Genomic DNA, 18,971 nt, shown 5'->3' with positions numbered 1-18,971 from the left:
GATGGTGGTTGGAAACACAAGCAATTTAGATCAGTTATTGTGATACCTATATTAATCAGAACACTCTGAACAGAGTTTCCATGCAGACAAACAAGTAATTGTTCTCAAATTTCCATGAAGTATGTTGTATAAAGCTTAAAAAAAAATTAGAGGACATTATTTAGCACTATGCAATGAAAGATGGGAAATTAGCCTTAAATACAAGCAATGAAATTATACTGAAATGCTGTGTATGAAAGAATAAATCTCATTTTCTAGTGGCAGTAACTTTCTTTTACCTGGATATTTTATATGGAAAGTACTAAAGCTCTAGGTAAATACTTACAGTTACAGCTTGCTTCGGTTTAAGTGTAAAACGTGCAGGAAATTTGTACGTAAATTGGGTCAAATCCTGAAACTGTCTCCTTATTGCCCATCCACTTAATGGCTGATCCTATAAAGAATGTTGACAAATATTTCATACTTGAAAAATTGAGAATACAAAGCAACAATTTGTTCAAAATTGACTTTTTGCAAGATATTTTCTAAAATGTATGTTTCATTAAAAATAGTCATTTTGTCCATTTTTCATAGAATAGCATCATAGAATCCTTACAACGTGTAAGCAGGCCATTTGGCCCATTGAGTCCACACCAACCCTCCGAACAGCACCCCACCCCACCCACCCTATCCCAGTGACCCTGCATTTCACATGGCCAATCCACCCAACCTACACATCTTTGGACTGTGGGAGTGTAAGTGTCTGAGGAGAGATTGACTGTCCCCGTATTCTATTGAGTTGAGAAGAATGAGAAGGATCTCACAGAAACTTATAATATTAAAAAGGGATAGACGGGGTAGATGTTGATGAGTAACTAGAGTACAGTCTTTGAATAAAAGGGAAGCCTTTTAGAACTGTAATGAGTAGGAAATACTTCTAGAATGTGGAAGCAGGCTCAAAAGGGCTGAATCGATTATGCCAGCTCCTAGGTTCCTAATTAGCAAATCAACAATTGCATTTTGCTGCTGTAAGATAAAGGCAACAAACTCCAGATGGATCTTTACCTCATCAGAAATATTCTTTAATTTGACAAATTTTCCTTCGTTATCAATTTCTTCTAAAATAATTTTCCCTATGGAGAACATATGTTCACGTGTTTCATAATTGCAGCTGGCAATCTCTGCTTCGGACAATTTGCGCTTCGTTCCTCGGAATGTTGGGACACTGCTTGAGGTGCGGACCACATTACGTGAAGCTGGAGTAGGAGTCAAATCGAGTCTGTAACATTAGACAATATTTCAGAGGTTAAAAAACATTTGTTGCATGGATGGTTCCCAATTTCACTCTCTATAGGTTTCATATCGCCATTGGAAATTTACTGACAAAAGCTCACTAAAAGTGAAGTCACATTACAGCGTGAACAACCTTCCTTGCAGCTTTTTTTTTTTTTTTTTTTAATTCTTTCATCGGACATCGGTGTCACTGGCAAGGCCAGTGTTAGCTGCTTATCCCTAATTGCTCTTCAAATGAATGGCTTGCCAGGCAGTTAAGAGTCAACCCTGTCGCTATAGATCTGAAGTCATATGTAAGACCAGGCGACATAAGGGCAGCAGAGTTAGAAAACCAGATGGGTCTTCATGAAAGTTGAGGGTAGTCTTAAGGCAGCATTATAGAGATGAGCTCTTTTATTCCAGACTTTATTAATAGAATTCCATCGTCTGCAGTGGAATGATATTTTCAATGCAAGGAATGATCAATCAATGGAATGATTTGGCAAAAGTAGCTGTTGAATGAAGTTCCATCATCTGCAGCGATGGGAACTGAACTCATGTCTTTCTAATACTATCTAAGCCTCTGGATTCCTAGTTCAGTGGCATTATTTAACACCAGAGGAACTATTACACTTTCTAGTTCCTATTTCAAATAATTTTGGTATAGACCATGGATATTTATTTATGTTAGCTCCTGTTGGAACTGTATCTCCAATCCTACTTTCCTCCAACGCTTTAATCATTGTCACATTTTCCTTACTTCTATTTAAATGTGAATTTACTCAACTTCGTGCAACAGCTACATTTTCCGAATCATTTTGTATTTTCATCATACTGCGCATTGGAAACTATCACACTGCTGCACTGATTAATTCAAAACTGATTGTCGATTTACTGATTGGTGCTATTACATACTTGTTGAATGTTTGCTATTCTTTAGCGGACAGCAGCATTTCTACACTGTAGGGATACAGCAGTCAATTAAATCAGCAGAAAGGTACTTTGTGCTTCCGTTATGTCACAAAGGTCGCCCCTAGCTTTGACATTCTGCCTCAGTTCTAACAGAAAGACTTGGGATTTCATGACAGTTCAGTTCTATTGATTTATATAAACAAAGGAAAAATAAATGGAACAGCAGCATGACCCGAGAGCCTGGGTTAGAGGCATTATGGTCAAAGTTGTCACTTTGATGATCCAATGTGATCCCATTTTCTTAGTCATTCTAAACTGTCATTCATTCAAATAATCCCACATATATCCAGAGGAACTACAGCTAAAATTTGAGATGTGGAGCATTATGGGATGGGTAGAAATTTCAGTCAATTAAATACAGGAAACAGATGCCACAGTTTGTGGCCACATTTCAAAATCTGTTCCCTTGCACTGATCTCACTGCACCCCCTGGTGAATGTCCAGGGTCAATCAACTTGTTCACAACCTTATCATTATATGCAACTCCAGTGAGGTTCCTACCATATTTACAGCATCCCAACCACTGCAAAACCATCCAACTTTGACCTTACCTCAGCTTCTCTGATATGGAAATCTTCAACATGCCTTTGTTACCTCTAGACTCAAGCATTCTCACCTACCTAGGTCTATCCTCTGCAAACCTGGGATCATTCAAACTCTGCTGCACAATTCCTAACTTGCACTAATTTCCAACCCCCATTTCTCCAGTGTTCATCTATCTATACTGACTCTCAGTTAAGAAAATGGCTTGATTTTAAAAGTCTTATCCACATTTTCAAATTTATCTACAGTCTCTGATCTCTTTCAGACTAATACAGCAACCATACGCTGCCAACCTAATCCCATCTCCTACCGACATGGTTATACTCTGCCAATTTTGGCCCCTTCATATTCCATAATGAATACCATAACTGCTATCAACCTGGTGAACCCTTTCTGGACTGCCTTCAAAGCCAGTATATTTTTCCTTAGGTGAGGGGCTCAAACTGTTCCCAGCATTCCAGCTGTTGTCTGACGAGTCCCTCGCACAATTTTAAGCAAAAGATCCCTACTTTTATTACCTCCCTGCTGAAATTAGTCAGAAGGCAAGGCCAGAGGATGACAAAGAGTCTCCAAAGGGGTATAGAAAGATTAAGCAAGTGGGCAAAAATTTGGCAGACTGAATATAATGTAGGGAAATATGAAGTTATGCAGTCTGGCAGGAAGAATAGAGGAGCTGATTATTATTTAAATGGAGAAACACTGCAGAAAGCTATTGAACAGAAGGATGTAGGAGTACACATCCAAGAATCACTAAAAGCTAGCATCCAAGTTCGGTCGGTAATAGGGAAAGCTAACAGAATGCTGGCCTTTACTTCAAAGGCAATGGAGTATACAAGTAGGATGATTTGTTATAAAGATACAAAGCAATAATCAGATCATAGATGGAATTCTGTGAACAGTTTTGGGTCACTTATCTCCGGAAAGATATACTTGCATTGGAGACAGTCCAAAGAAGGTTCATTTAGCTGATAGTAGGTATGGAGAGGCTGTCATAGGAGCAGAAATTGAATGGGTTGGATATGTACTCATTGAAATATAGCAGAATGAGAGGTGACCTTATTGGAACATACAAGATTCTTAGGGGAAAAGGCAGGAAAGTGGAGCTGGTGAAGTCTGCTTCACCATTCAATGAGATCACTGTTGATCTGATAACACCAACTCCACTTTCCTATCTTTTCCCCACAACTCTTGATTCCCTTACAGATTAGAAATCTGTCTATCACAACCTTGAATATACTGTCCCTCAACAGCCCTCTGTGGTAAAGAATTCCACAGATTCACAACCAGAGAGAAGAAATTCCTCCTCATCTCTGTCTGAAAATGAGAGACCCCCTTACTCTGCAATTATGACTTTTGGGTATAGACTCTCCCAAAAGGAGAAACACTTCCGCATTTACTCTGATGTCCACCAAGAATCTTGTATATTTCAATAAGGTCACTTCTCATTCTTCTATGAGTACATATCCAACCCATTCAATCTTTCCTCCCATGACAGTCCCTCCACACCTAGTATCAGCTCAATGAACCTTCTCTGGACTGTCACCAATGCCAGTACATCTTTCCTTAGATAAGTGGCCCAAAGCTGTTCACAGTATTCCACGTGATCTGACCTGTGCTTTGTATCTTTATAGCAAAACCACAGATTTGCATATAGATAAGAAAGCGATACAGATGAGGAGAAAATAGGCACATAATGTAACATAACACAGCAGTGTACTTTGTAAGAAATTACAGCAATGTAGGTTCACACAGTGCCTATAAAGACCATTGAAGGTCATGCAATGCTCAACAGAAACAAGGAAATAAGTAGAATCTCCAACAGAAGCATTGTTTCACATAGATTTCTAAGCAATGAAATATTGCTGATGGTGTTGATGTCAGTACATAAGTCAATTTTTAGATCATCAACAAGTCCCTCCGAAAAGGAAGGGGTGGAGTGTTGACATGTATGCTAAGGATAGGAGTACACTGCAGATGTGAGTGGTCATCATTTTGAAATGGCACTGGTTTCTGATGCAAAAAGTGTGTATGTCTTCTACTCCAATGCATTTTGGCAACACACCCCTACGTCACATACTTGATTTCTGGGCCCAGTTAGAAAGGTACCAGGGTTAAAAGATGAGGTGTGTCATGCCTAAAAAGGGGAGGGGCTGATTTAAATGCCAAGTAATGAAAAAACAATTTTTTGGGGCCATAAAAGAAAGAGCCAGTAAATAAAGCACCATATACAAGGAGCTCACCTTTGCTCCTCTCCCTCTAGCATCTTTCTATAAGCATTTATTTCCATGTCCAAAGCCAATTTCACACCCAATAGCTCTTCATACTCCTCCAACTGGACCACCATTTTCTCACGAATTTCAGCAACTTCTTGGTCCTTGTCTACCAGTCGTTGTTGGCTAACTGCCTTTTCATGGTCTACTGTTGTTTCCAAATCCTGAACTTTAGCTTTCAGAGTAGAAATCTGAGAAAAATCAAAGAATAAAAAAAAAGAGGGAAGGTAAAAGACAACTTTTTAAAAAAGAAAAAAAATAGTCTGCAAGAACAAAGCTCCTCTTAAACCTAAGTGTCCATTCTGTGGACAAGTCTGGAGTTCCTGAACACCCAAAAAAAACCTTGCCAGAAAATAATTTCTAAGAGTAATTGTCAAAAGAAATACAACCAATTAAGAAAAGTCTTTTTGCATACCAAGCCTGGAATACACTTTCAGAATGTAGAATCATAGAATCCCTAAAGTGTGGAAGCAGACCATTCAGCCCATCAAGTCCACACTAACCATCCAGTGAGTATTCCACCCAGACCGACCCCTCCCCCACCCAATCCCTGTGACCCTGCATTTCCCACAGCTAATCCACCTAACCTACACAATCCCCAAGTATTACGGGCAATTTAGCATGGCCAAAACCACCTAACCTTATTGGTGTTGGAGAAAGGTCCAATCAAAGCATTCAAAGGGGAAATAGGGCTACTATATGAAGAGGAAGAATGGTCAAGGTAATGGTGAAAAGCTGGAAAAATGGCACTGAGTTAGTTGCTCATTTGGAGAGCCAGTGTTGAAATGGGCTAAATGGTTTCCTTCTGTGTTGGACCAGTTCTCCAATTCTGTGAAGAACTCATAGAAGCAAAAGGTCAATCATTCAAATTAGGCCCTATCCAGCACTACTTTTTTTTAAAAAAGCATTAAAACTTGGTCACATAACAATCTTGAGTAAAAGCATTTAGTTTTGGGCAGTAACTATGCCTTTTGTGTGTAAGAATGAGGCTGTGAAAGAACCCTACGTATCTTCTGAAATCTTTGAAGAAGAAACTCTATCTCTAACACAAACAAACAAACAAACATTATATCAAATTATTACAGAAACAATTCAAAAATGAATCTGTTTTATCAACGCCTTTTGAATCCACAACTGAAAATTCATAGATCATTCAAAGAATCCCTACAGTGTGGAAACAGGCCCTTAGGCCCAACATGTCCACACCAACCCTCAGAGCATCCCACCCAGACCCATTCCCCCAAAGCCCACCTAATCTACACATCACTAAACTCTACGGTAATTTAGCGTGGCCAGTCCGCCTAACCTGCACGTCTTTGGACTGTGGGAGGAAACCGGAGCACCCGGAGGAAACCCTCGCAGACACACGGGGAGAATGTGCAAACTCCACACAGACAGTCACTCGAGGGTGGAATTGAACCTGGGACCCTGGCGCTGTCAGGCAGCAGTGCTAACCACCGGGCCACCGTGCCGCGCCAAATAGAATGCTATTTCATTTTCCCACTAGCAACAAATGAAAGGCAAATTAACAGAGAAAATTAACAGATGGATAAGTCCAATAGTAGTGGCGGGAAAACCATTTTAAAGAATTCTGAGGAACAGAATTAATCTCCACTTCGAGGATTATTCAAGGACAGTCAACCTGGCTTTGTCAGGATGAGGTCATGTCAAACAAAGCAGATTGAATATTTCATAATGTCTGTAACTATGTGCATAAATGAGGGTAGTGCAGTTGATATAATCTGCACGAACGTCAGTAAGGCTTTTGTGAAGGTCTTGCATTGCAGACTGGTTAGGAAACTAAGAGCCAATGGGATCCAGGGAAATTTAGCAAACAAGATCTCTTTGTGATCTTTATAAATGACTTGGATGAGGATGTAGAAGGGTGGGTTAGTAAGTTTGCGGATGACACAAAGGTTGGTGGAGCTGTGGACAGCGTGGAGGGCTGTTGTAGGTTGCAATGGGACATTGACAGGTGCAGAGCTGGGCAAAGAAGTGGCAGATGGAATTCAACCCAGAAAAGTGCGAAGTGATTCATTTTGGAAGGTCGAATTTGAATACAATACAGGGTTAAAGGCAGGATTCTCGGCAGTGTGGAGGGACAGAGGGATCTTGGGGTCCACATCCATAGATCCCTCAAAGTTGCTACCCAAGTTGATAGGGTTGTAAAGAAGGTGTATGGTGCGTTGGCTTTCATTGGCAGGGGAATTGAGTTTAAGAGCCGTGAGGTTATGCTGCAGCTCTATAAAACCCTGGTTAGACCACACTTGGAATAGTGTGTTCAGTTCTGGTCACCTCATTATAGGAAAGATGTGGAAGCTTTAGAGAGGGTGCAGAGGAGATTTACCAGGATGCTGCCTGGACTGGAGGGCATGTCTTATGAGGAAAGGTTGAGGGAGCTAGGGCTTTTTTCATTGGAGCGAAGAAGGATGAGAGGTGGCCTGATAGAGGTTTACAAGATGATGAGCGGCATAGACACAGTGGATACCCAGAGACTTTTTCCCCGGGCAGAAATGACTATTACGAGGGGGCATAATTTTAAGGTGATTGAAGAAGGTATAGGGGAGATGTCAGAGGTAGGTTCTTTACACAGAGTGGTGGGCGTGTGGAATGCGCTGCCAGCAGTGGTAGTGGAGTCAGATAATTTAGGGACATTTAAGCAACTCTTGGATAGGCACAGGGATGATAGTAAAATGTAGGGTATGCAGGGTAGTTTGATCTTTGTAGGATAATAGGTTGGCACAACATCATGGGCTGAAGGGCCTGTACTGTTCCATGTTCTATGTTCGAAGATCCAAAACTGGCTTAGTGGCAGGAAGCAGAGGGTAATGGTTGAAGGTGGTTTTTGTCAATGTATGTCTGTCCCTGCTGGTGGACTGCAGGGCTCACAGAATCATTACAGTGTGGAAGCAGGCCATTTGGTCCATCGTGTCCACGCCGACTCTCCGAAGAGCTTTCCCACCCAGAACCAAACCTCTACCTATCCCCGTAACCAATATTAACCATGGCCAATCCACCTAACCTGCACATGTTTGGACTGTCAGAGGAAACCAGAGCACCTGGCGGAAACCCACGCAGACAGCTGCCCAAGGATGGAATCGAACCCGGGTCCCTAGCACTGTGAGGCAGCAATGCTAACTACTGAGCCACCGTGCCGCTCACTGCTGGGTTCTTGCTGTTTGTACTATACATTAAAAGATTGAGACATGAACACGGGAGGTATAATCAGTAATCACAGATGTCAAAATTTGATGGTGTGGTAAATACCAAGGAGGAAAGCTGGCATAGATGAGCTGAACAATGGCACATGGAATTTAATCCTGAAAAGGTATGAGCTGATGCATTTAGGAGGTTAACCAGGCAAGGAAGTACATTTTGAATGGTCAGACCCTAGGAAATAAGGGGAACAGAGGGACCATGGTGTGCATGCCCACAGATCCTAGAAGGCACAGGACAGGTAGATAAGGTGGTTAAGGTGGCACATGGAATACTTTCCTTTATTAGTCAAGGCCTCAAATACAAGAGTGAGGAGGTCATGATAGATTGTACATAATGTTAACTAGGCCATAGTTGGAGTATAGCACATAGCTCTATTCACCTCACGATAGGAAAGAAGGGTGTGATTGCACGAGAGAGGGTGAAGAGGAGATTCACCGCGATGTGGTCTGGGCTAGAACAATTCTGCTATGAAGACAGGCTAGATAGGCTGGGTTATTCTGCTTGGAGCAGTGAAAGCTGAGGGGTGAGGTACTGATTGAAACGCATTAAGTTATGAGGGGCGTAAATAGGAAGAGATTTTCCCTTTAGTAGATAGCCAAAGGGCACAGTTTTAAAGGTGAGGTACCGGAGGTTTAGAGGAGATTTGAGGAAAAGGGTGGTGCCTATCTGGACCTCATTGCACAAGAAGTTGGTAGAGGCAGATATCTCAAGATTTTTAAGGATGAACACTTGAAACCCCACAGTTAACAAGACTGTGGGCCAAGTGCTGGAAAATGGAATTAGTACAGATCGATGCTTGATGACGGTCATCAACGAAAAGGGCCAAATGGTCTCCTTCCAGACCGTAACATTTCAAGGACTATCTATGACACTATGGCATGATCTAAACCAGTCTTAAAACCCAAACTTACAGGCACTCGAGAGAGGGCCTGAAAAGATCATTCTCCATTTTTTTAAAAACCGTAAGTTCTTTCATTATTCCTGTGCTGTGGAAGAAATACTTCAGCTATCTTCACAATGCTTGATGACAACCTCAATGTATGCCTTTTGGAGTCAGCCCCCTGCTCAGGGTCAGCCTGCCTCACCTGTTGTCTATCAGCTTTGCAAAGCACTAATAGATCAATAGACATTGACTAGTTCTAAGTCAAAAGCTCAAGTTCAGTTATAAATCACTTAACAGATTGGTGGCCAATTGACATAATGGATTAAAGCAAACGTTTCAATTTTTTTTTCCTGACAGCCTGCTTTGAACTTTCTTATGGACCACTGGACAGTTGTGACCCTCAGATGAAAACCCCTGGACTACATCATTTAACTTTGATGGTGCACTTCACTAAAATAACAGAAACATCATAACACCCTTCGTCAATAATTATTATATACATGGCGAATTACAGTATTAGTTTATAATAATTACAAGGGTTGAGAACTTAATGGTACAGATTTAAGGTAGTTACCACACTGACTCAAGTGCAGAGTAAAGAAACACAATTCAAGCAAACATTTATGAACCAGAAAGCAATATCTTGAAAGGTGGCAGAAGGAACTTCAATATTAATTGTTAGAAAGAAACTGAATATAGACCTTTCTTAAAAAAAAGAGAAATTTTGCAGGATTGTGGAGAAGACCAGGGACGTTAAACCAACAGGAGAGCAATACTGAAAAACAGACACACCACAATAGGTCAAATGGGTTCTTTCCATTCCATACGATTCTATAGCTACAACTTTCGAGCAAAAATTTCTCCATCCTGCAGAAGGATTAAAAGTCTGGTTACTTGACAGTTTTGACAAAAAAAAAAAATCTATGGAATAAAGTGAGGTTTTACCTGACTGCAATATTGATGAAGCTGAGATGTTAGATCATCCGTCCTCATTTTTGCTGCTGCCAATTCTTCCTTTGCGGCATTAGCAAATTCTCTGCTTTTTGCAGCAGCCAGCTGGGCACTCTCGAGCTGTAACACATGAGATGCAGAAGGAGGAGGGTATCATGGTACTGAAAAAACCAGGCATTTATTACAACTAACTGTTATGTACAAGCATTACATTCTTTGAGCACCTAAGAGTCAGTTAAGAGTCAACCACAGTCAACTATTGTAGGTCTGGAATCACTTGTAACCCAGAAAACTCAATGATGGCCTATTTCATTTCCCAAGTGACTATGAACCAGATGTGCATTTATGACAATTGACAATGAATAGATATTACTGGAATTATTTTCCTCAGAAATATAGGGAAATCCTCTATTTTTACTGTAGCAATACAAGGAAACCACAAAGTATGATCATACATGGCAGCAGCATTGTAATTACTACAAATTTCAAAGCCATTTACGCAAGGAAAATAGATAATCACAAGAAAGGCATGGCATGGAAATAATATTGTCAGGAAAAGTTCAAGTTCAGAATTGGTCAAATAGAATGGACTTTGGAGAAACTAATTCTTTAGATACAGTATTGCTTCCAAAGTAGATACCAAATCTCAAGCTATACAAATAAATAATATTTTGCGTACAGCTGGATGCATAGCTGATGATGTTCCAGCTTACTAAAATGCAAAAGAAGCAAACTGACACATTTGATGAAGAACTGAGAGCCTTTGATGATTACTTTAACCTTGGAACAAATAAAAAGCTTGAATCTAATAGAAGAGTTCAGCATCTAGTAGAGTTCGTAGATGATTAATCATAGAATCCCTACAGTGTGGAAACAGGTCCTTCAACCCAACAAGTCCACACTGACCCTCAGAGCATCCCACCCAGACCCATCCCCCTGTAATCTACACATCCCTGAACACTACATGGGCAATTTAACTCGGCCAATCCACCTAGCCTGCACATCTTTGGACTATGGGAGGAAACCGGAGCACCTGGAGGAAAACCACGTAGACACAGGGAGAACGTGCAAACTCCACACAGACAGTTGCTCGAGGCTGGAATCGAACCCAGGTCCCTGGCACTGTGAGGCAGCAGTGCTAAACACTGAGCCACCATGTCATCACATCGTAAAAAGGTAATTACTGAGATCTAAAGTCAGGTGATGTATCCTTGTCAGGTTTATTAGTCAAAAGAAATTTTTTCTAGTACCATACAGAAAGTGAACAAGAAGATTAAATGTATCACAGGTGATCAGCAGCACATGCTAAAACCACTAAAGATACATGCGAGAAGCTGCTATAATTGGTATGACAAATGACAGACACTAAAAGGTCAATATTACGACTGTAGAGAAAGGAAACCTCAAGCTCCAGCTGTGCCCAGCTACTAAAAAAGAATATTTCATCCTTAAAACAGGTCACTCACAGAATAATAGTTCTGCAGAAGGGTTACTGGACTCAAAAAGTTAACTGTGCCTTTATGTCCAAAGATGCTGCTAGACCTGCTGAGTTTCTCCAGCACTTTGATTTTGTTTCAGTCACTGAGAGAAACTGTGACAAAGTAGGACAGAGACAAGCAGAAGTCAAATAAACTACTTTTCATGTGAGTAGTTTATGCGCTGGAACAGGCTATAAATAGGAGATAAGCCAAAGGTATTCAGAAGGGAAAATAAGCAGTGAAATCTTTGTGGCAAGATGACATTTATGGTAATGAGCTTTTCACTAAGTTTAGGTTTGATACAGGGGTGTGCATTTTAATCAGATAGCGTACTGTGGTTGAAAACACACCGTGGCCTACAGCCAATATTCCATCGAAGCTGAGTGCTGCGCGGACATTTCATGCACGTTTCCGAAAGTTGTTGCTCCATATGGACTACAGAGGTCGGTGCAGAAGAAAACAAAACTACACAAACATTGCCCTCAGCTATATATTCCAGGAAATATAGCACTTGGATTAAAGGGAAGCCACATGCAATCTGCAACACAAGGGGTGTCAGATAGTGGAGAACCTATATGTACTTCACATTGGAGAATTCACACTCCTTAGCATGAATGAGTGTTTTAACCGGAATTAAATCTTAAATTTGGCTCCTTCTGCCATTTGAAGTCAACAAGCAGACAGACCGTCATGGACCAATAGTCAAAGAACATTCAGTTAGTGAATGCCAGTCATGGAACAAACAGTAAAAGATTTGATTAGTCTCCCTAGACTTGTGATGGAAGTCAAGCAGAAGACAGAATTCACCAAGATTAGCAGCATTGACAGAAGAAATTTATTTATATCGTCAGCAGGATGGAAACATGTGACTAAACTGGATTGGCAGAAATGTTTGTCACTGCCATCAACACCAAAAAGAGAGTGTTCAGACTGCTGTTATATTCAGCAGGTTTTGTAGATAAACAGAAACAGGCAGCCAATGAGCTGCATACCTGAATGAGTTAACTGACACAACCAAAACAATTATGTACCTCAAAGTGCAACGCTGCTTAGTGATCAGTGCTGTCAAATGGTGACAAGTTCAAGCAGAATATTTGATCTCTAACTTCCAGGAAGAACCAGTGACAGAGATTATGCCAAGAAACAAAACAAAAATCTGCAAATAACAAGCCAAAGAGGCAAAAATGTTAATCTCACCAGTAATGCAAACAGGGAGAGCAAATTCAACATTATCAACACATTGAAGTAAAGAATCTACACACGTCACAGATTTACTGAGAATAAAAATCTGCTCGCACATTGAAGACTTGGTGCGTCATACATCTATTAGGCGAGTCAACCTAGTTCCATAGTCAGGAAGAAAATTGCATCGTTTAGAGATCCAGGATACAGTCAAAAAGTCAAAATGGTCTGGTCCAGAGATTCAAGATAATGCAAACAAAAATTGCTAGCTCCATGAAAGAAACTCATGAGGTAAAGCTTCTCCAGTTTAAAAGGAACTGCCAGACCGCTCACCATCAAGAACAGAATCAAAACCAACAGAAGTTAACTTAAAGATCTACCAGAATTCCAGGTCTGATAAGAACCCATCTTGGGAGGATCATGAAACCACATTCCACCAAAATTTTGAAGCAAGAGAATCAGAGTCTCAGATGTACAGCACGGAAACACACCCTTTGGTCCAACATGTTCCATGCCGAACAGATATCCTAAATTAATCTAGTTCCATTTGCCAGCATTTGGCCCATTCCTGCTCATGTACCTATCCGGATGCTTTTTAAATGTTGTAATTGTACCAGCCTCCACCACCTTCCTCTGGCAGCTCATTCCATACACACACCACCCTCTCCGTGGAAAAAGATGCCTGTTAGGTCTCTTCTATATCTTTCCCCTCTCACCTTAACCCTACGCCCTCTCGTTTTAGACTCCCCTACTCAGGTGAGAGACTTGGGACTGACTGTGAACTTATAAAAATTAAAACATATGCAAATGTATAAACATTAAGCTTAGGAGGAAATGTATTAGAGTGCAAGGGTCTTAATGGATTAATACTGAGGAGTACCTGAAGCACAATGTCAGATGGACTTGACAGAAGATCAGCTTTAGAACTCGAAGGAGTTCTTTTTTCATTCATTCATTAAAGGGATGAGGGTATTGCTGGCTAGGTAGCATTTACTGTCCATCCCTAATTGCCTTCAGAGTCAACCACATTCCTGTGGGTCTGGAGTCACATGTAGGCCAGACCAGGTAAGGGTGGCAGTTTCCTTCCCTAAAGGACATTAGTGAACCAGATGGGTTTTTTGCCCGACAGTCAACAATGGATTCACGGTCATCATTAGATTCTTAATTCCAGATGTTTTTGTCAAATTCAAATTTCACCATCTGCCTTGGCAGGATTCAAACCTAGGTTCCTGGAATATTATCAGAGTCTCTGGATTAACAGTCCAGTGACAATATTAGTAGGCCATCGCCTCCCCTCATAATACCTACTAACTGGGTCTTCCTCAGACATCCTTATAGAGACTATTACTGGTACCTAACAACTATCATGCAATAAACAACAGCCTCTCCTCATTAGGCTACCATTTGGTTTTCCTCTACCACACTAGACCAGGTCCTGAAGATCCCTAGTTGGAAAGAGGATGGTGATCAGATAGCTCAAACAACATGAATCCTCACCATGCCAGAGCATATGACAACAACCATAAACATAATTAATCTGCTTCCAAATGAAACAGCAATGTTAAAGAATTCCAAAGATTTACTAGCCTCAGAGAAAGATATCCTCATCTCTATCCAAACTGAATAACCCCTGACTGAGATTAAGCCTGGATGCTTCCACAAGGTAAAACACTTTCCCAACTCTACCCTGGCAGATCCCCTGAGAAACTTACGTCTCAATAAAATCACCTCTCATTTTTCTAAACTCCACCGAGTACAAGCCCAACCTACTCAATCTCTCCACATAAGAAAATCCCTCCATATCTGGGATCAAACTAGTGAATCTTCTCTGGACTGCCTCCAGTGCCAGCTCCTTAGATAAGAGGGCCAAAACTTCTCTAAGCATTCTGACTAATGCCTTGTTAGAGACAGAGTTATACAGCATGTAAACAGGCCATTCAACCAAACTCGTCCATCTCGACCAGGTTTCCCAAACTGAACTAGTCCAATTTTCCTATGTTTGGCCCATATTCCTCTAAACCTAGTTTTAGCAAGATTCCCCCTATTCCTATACTCCATTCCCTTTGAAATATAAAGGTCAAGATTCCAGTTGCCTTCCCAATTACCTGTTGAATTTATATACTATCTTATCATCCATGCATGACGATCCTCAAATCCTATTGTGCTGTAGCTTTGTGTTTGTTCCCTATTCAGCTACTCTATTTTTCTTGCCAAAGTTCATAACTTCACATTTTCCCACATCATATTCCATCTGCCAGGTTTTAGTCCACTTACTTAACCTGTCTATATTCTTCTGCAGACTTATGTCATCCTCACTTACATTTTATTTATATATAATTTGTAATACACATACAAATATTTGTAAATAGTTATGCTCCCAGCACTGGTCCAAGAGGTATTCCACTAGTTACAGGCTGCCATCCTGAAAATGCCTCCTTTTATCACAACTGTCCTCTATTAGGTAGAATAGGCAGTTTTCTAATCCTCTGGGACTTCTTCTGAATCTAAGGGCTCTTGAAAGATTACTACCAGTGAATGCACTATCTCTGTAGCTATTTCCCTTAATATCCTAGGGATGCATCACATTAAGTCCAGGACTTTTAAAGAAGTGATAACCTATTAGTTTCCCTAACACTCTTTCTCTAGCAATATAGTGTTTATTTCCTCTCACCCTCTGCCCCTTTAGACCTCAATTATTAGTATTTCTGGAATTTTATTAATGCCCTTTACTATGAAGTCTGATGCAAAGTACTTATTCATCCCCACTGCCATTTCCTGGTGCCGCATTTTTTTATTTCTCCAATCAAGTTCACGAGAGGGTCCATGTTCATTTTGGCCGCTGTGTTCCTTCTTAAACATTTAAACAACATCTTACTCCATTTTCATACTACTTGCTAGTTTACTCTTTTTATTTTCTCCCTGTGTTTATTTTTTGTTCAACTTTGTTGTCTCTCAAGACTTTCCCCATCCTCTGGTTTACAGCTTGTTTTTTGGCACATAGTCTCAAAAATAAAAGAAAACATACAATCCTCAACATGCTCAATTAACCATTGTCGGACAATATAAAAGGGGAATTGATACGAGAAAGGGAAACCATTAGCAATGGTTGTGGAGTCCAGGATTAAGGGACATAACCTAGAAATCAGAGCCTTGACTGATGTTAGTAAATACCTCTGTGAAACTTGAGGAATTTAAAATAAAAACTGCTGGAATATAATATTTCTAATAAATAGGCTTTGTGGATATTCTAAATCACTGCAAGCAAAGAAAATAATTGATACTATGTACAAGATTAATTAATTTCTAGATAAATGTTTAAGGAAAATACATATTTGGAAGAGTGCAATAACATTCACTGCAGGGCATTTCCTCATGGTGTTTCCCTGATTAGGCAGCAGAATGTGTCTTGGATCTGGATCAGACATTAGATAATCACTCTGACTTGCCATGGTGCTCACTGCGGCATGTTCAAACTTTCGATCACATTTTGGTTTAATTCACCACTGGCAATCAGTAAACACTACAGTCTAACATACATCACTTGGCAGCACAGCCGTGAATTCCATGGCACTGATTTAAAAGGAAGCTTGTAAAAGACGCCTGAGGAGGGGGTGAAGAGAGAGAGACTTGTGAAACTATCACATACAATGTAAAAAGTCAGGATAACGCAGAACCATGAGTCTTGATCACATAACACTCAACGAGACATATACAAAGCCTATAAAGATCGTAAACATAGCAGACGGCTACTTGATCAATGTTAGTCATTTCATCACATGGGTGAACCTTGTATCTGTTGCTATTTGGCAATGGAGAAGAGATTGATTAAAACCAAATAGGCAGTCATTTAAAAGCAATCACCATTAATTTCCCTCAGCAGTGTAGGGACAAATAATCAACATCATGACATTACACATTTTGATATTCTCCCAGACTCTACATTGCTTATTACTCCTGTTAAGAGCATCATTTCCCTCAGTTTATTTCACAACACGAACTGGTGGCTCTCCTCTCTCTCAAAACATCTTTTAGCTGAATGATGTTTTTACAAATATATCACCAAGAAGGGACCCACTGCATCTAAATTACAAAATTCATTATATGAAAGAGATAAATGTAAAGTGTGTGTTCTAATGCTGTTTTTAGGACAACAGGTACTTATTTGCAGATCTAAGAGACATGGATGAGCCTGTATAGTCTGCCTATCCTTAGCTGGAGCTGGGAAAGATTTTTGGGGGTTTGGTCACAGAGGGGGCACAAGGAGTAGTTGGCGACTAAAAGGGTGAGCTCATTTACTCTTGACCGTCACATCCATTCAGCTGGGTGCCCACCCACAAGGTTGCCCTTGCTGTTTACTAACTGATAGTCCCCAAGATCTATTTAACCATCCGAGAACCCCTAATCTAGATGCACAATAGCATAATCTGGGATGATAAACCAGGGGACTGCTGGCCACATTTTACCCTCATCAGGTTTGCAGTTCTGATATTAAGTTGGAACCAGTTACCAGATTATAAATGATTGTAAAAAGATTCTTAATTTACAATTAATTAGTGTATGTAATGGTTTTAGCAAGTCTTGTCTCATTTCAATGATCTCCTGTTCCTCTTGCCACTCAAGTAGATTCTGCAACGTGATATAATTTTTATTTTGCTCAGCTCCATTGCAGAATCAGTCTGAAACATGACCTCTCTTCTCAAACTGGCCAGTCAAAGTGCATCTCCCTCTCAGCTGACCCCCAAAACAAACATCTTATTTTTTAACGTCCTCTCACCACACGGTGCCAAGACTCCTGAGACGTCATAATAGGAGCTGGAAGTGGTCATTTGGTGCCTCAAGCCAGTCTCCTGTTGATGTCATGGCTGATCAAATGTTGGTTAAATCACTTTCTTTCTGCTCCCCATAACCCTCTACAAATTGGTCGATCAGGCTAAATCAATAATCCAGCTACCACTGGAGTTTTCATTCTCAGACAGCAAAGGCTCATGACTCTCCCCATCACTATCGTAAATGGGAGAGCCCTTAATTTAAACAGTGCTGCCTACTTCTCATCCTCCCAGCATCCATTCTATCAAGCTCCCTCAGGCCCACAGCACCATGGATAAAATCAGCAACTCAGTCATCACCAATATATTCTCAAATGCAATTATGGATATTTAAGAAATGCTGGCATATTCCAAGAATGAAAATTGTATCAACTTTTGCTTCATCATACAATGTTCTCATTTTCTTCATATTTCTTTAAGTAATAACATCAGAGGAATAGAATATGATTAATATTTTAACATAATATTCCACAGAAATTTTCGGACAGTAAATGTTACCTTAGCATGAAAGTTTTCTTCTAGTTGTTCCTTGTATTGTTTGATCTGTTGATATTGATCAGCCCTTAGCTGCTGAAGTACCTCAGCTAGTTTGCTCTCATACTCCTGTTGACTACCAGTCTCAATTTCTCGGAGTCTGGTTTCATGCTGCCTCTTAGTTTCCGTGATTTCCTAAGTGAATAAGCATTAACTCAGTAAAAAACAAAAAAAAAAGACAAACGGTTCACTCAATTCATCATAAATATTTCCAAATACGCAGGACATTAAATAAAGAACTGTGCAAGAAACTGCCCAGCCAAATGGGAAATCTTCTGTTCTCCATCAAGTTTGGATCAGTCTTAATTTCCAGAATTTTCTACACCAAATGGAGCATGTTGGCACTGGATAGTGGATCACCAATGCCAGGAACCATGGGATAGGAGATGCCAACTGCGTTGTCCATTGTACTGAATTGTCACGTTGAAAAAGAAAGGAAAATTAGTTGCAGACTGGCTGAATCATTGTAGTCACATATCGATCATTTTGGTGGCAGAAGGTCCGATATGTTGTTGGAGGCGGGGGGTGGGGGGGGGGGGGAAAACACAGAAGGTTTATTAAAAAAAAAACGTTTGTATTGCAAAAGCATCTTATTGTCAGAGAAGTGAACAAAATAAAACTTGTTTAAAAAGTCTCGACAATGGCTCCCTTAAAATTCAAATTTCACTCTTCCAAAATTTAGGACTGAGAGGAGATGAAATTTCTTCACCCAGAGAGTGGTTAAGCCAGTGGGATCCTTTACCACAGAAAGCAGTCGGGACCAAAGCATTGACTGTTTTGAAGAATGAGTTAGATGTTGTTCCTATAGCTAAGAAGATCAAAGGGTATGGGGAGAATTAGGAACAGTGCCATCTTAGGTACA

At 40.4% G+C, this 18,971-nt stretch overlaps 1 protein-coding gene across 1 annotated transcript in view; it reads right to left on the bottom strand.

Moving 5' to 3' along the window:
* Window positions 1-18,971, bottom strand: part of LOC109913313 (lamin-L(III)-like) — an 86,516-nt gene that overhangs the window by 18,618 nt on the left and 48,927 nt on the right. Inside the window, exons 2-6 of the mRNA XM_048615717.1 lie at window positions 18,074-18,244; window positions 10,084-10,209; window positions 5,007-5,227; window positions 1,045-1,258; window positions 326-433 (exon numbers count right to left, since the gene is read on the bottom strand). Of these exons, the coding sequence (XP_048471674.1) occupies window positions 326-433; window positions 1,045-1,258; window positions 5,007-5,227; window positions 10,084-10,209; window positions 18,074-18,244 (840 nt within the window). The remainder of the gene's footprint in view (window positions 1-325; window positions 434-1,044; window positions 1,259-5,006; window positions 5,228-10,083; window positions 10,210-18,073; window positions 18,245-18,971) is intronic.

The sequence above is a fragment of the Rhincodon typus genome, chromosome 33 (assembly GCF_021869965.1).
Source record: "Rhincodon typus isolate 14 chromosome 33, sRhiTyp1.1, whole genome shotgun sequence".
NCBI lineage: Eukaryota > Metazoa > Chordata > Chondrichthyes > Orectolobiformes > Rhincodontidae > Rhincodon > Rhincodon typus.
The sequence above is the reverse complement of the archived record's forward strand: the minus strand, read 5'-3'. Positions and strand labels throughout refer to the sequence as shown.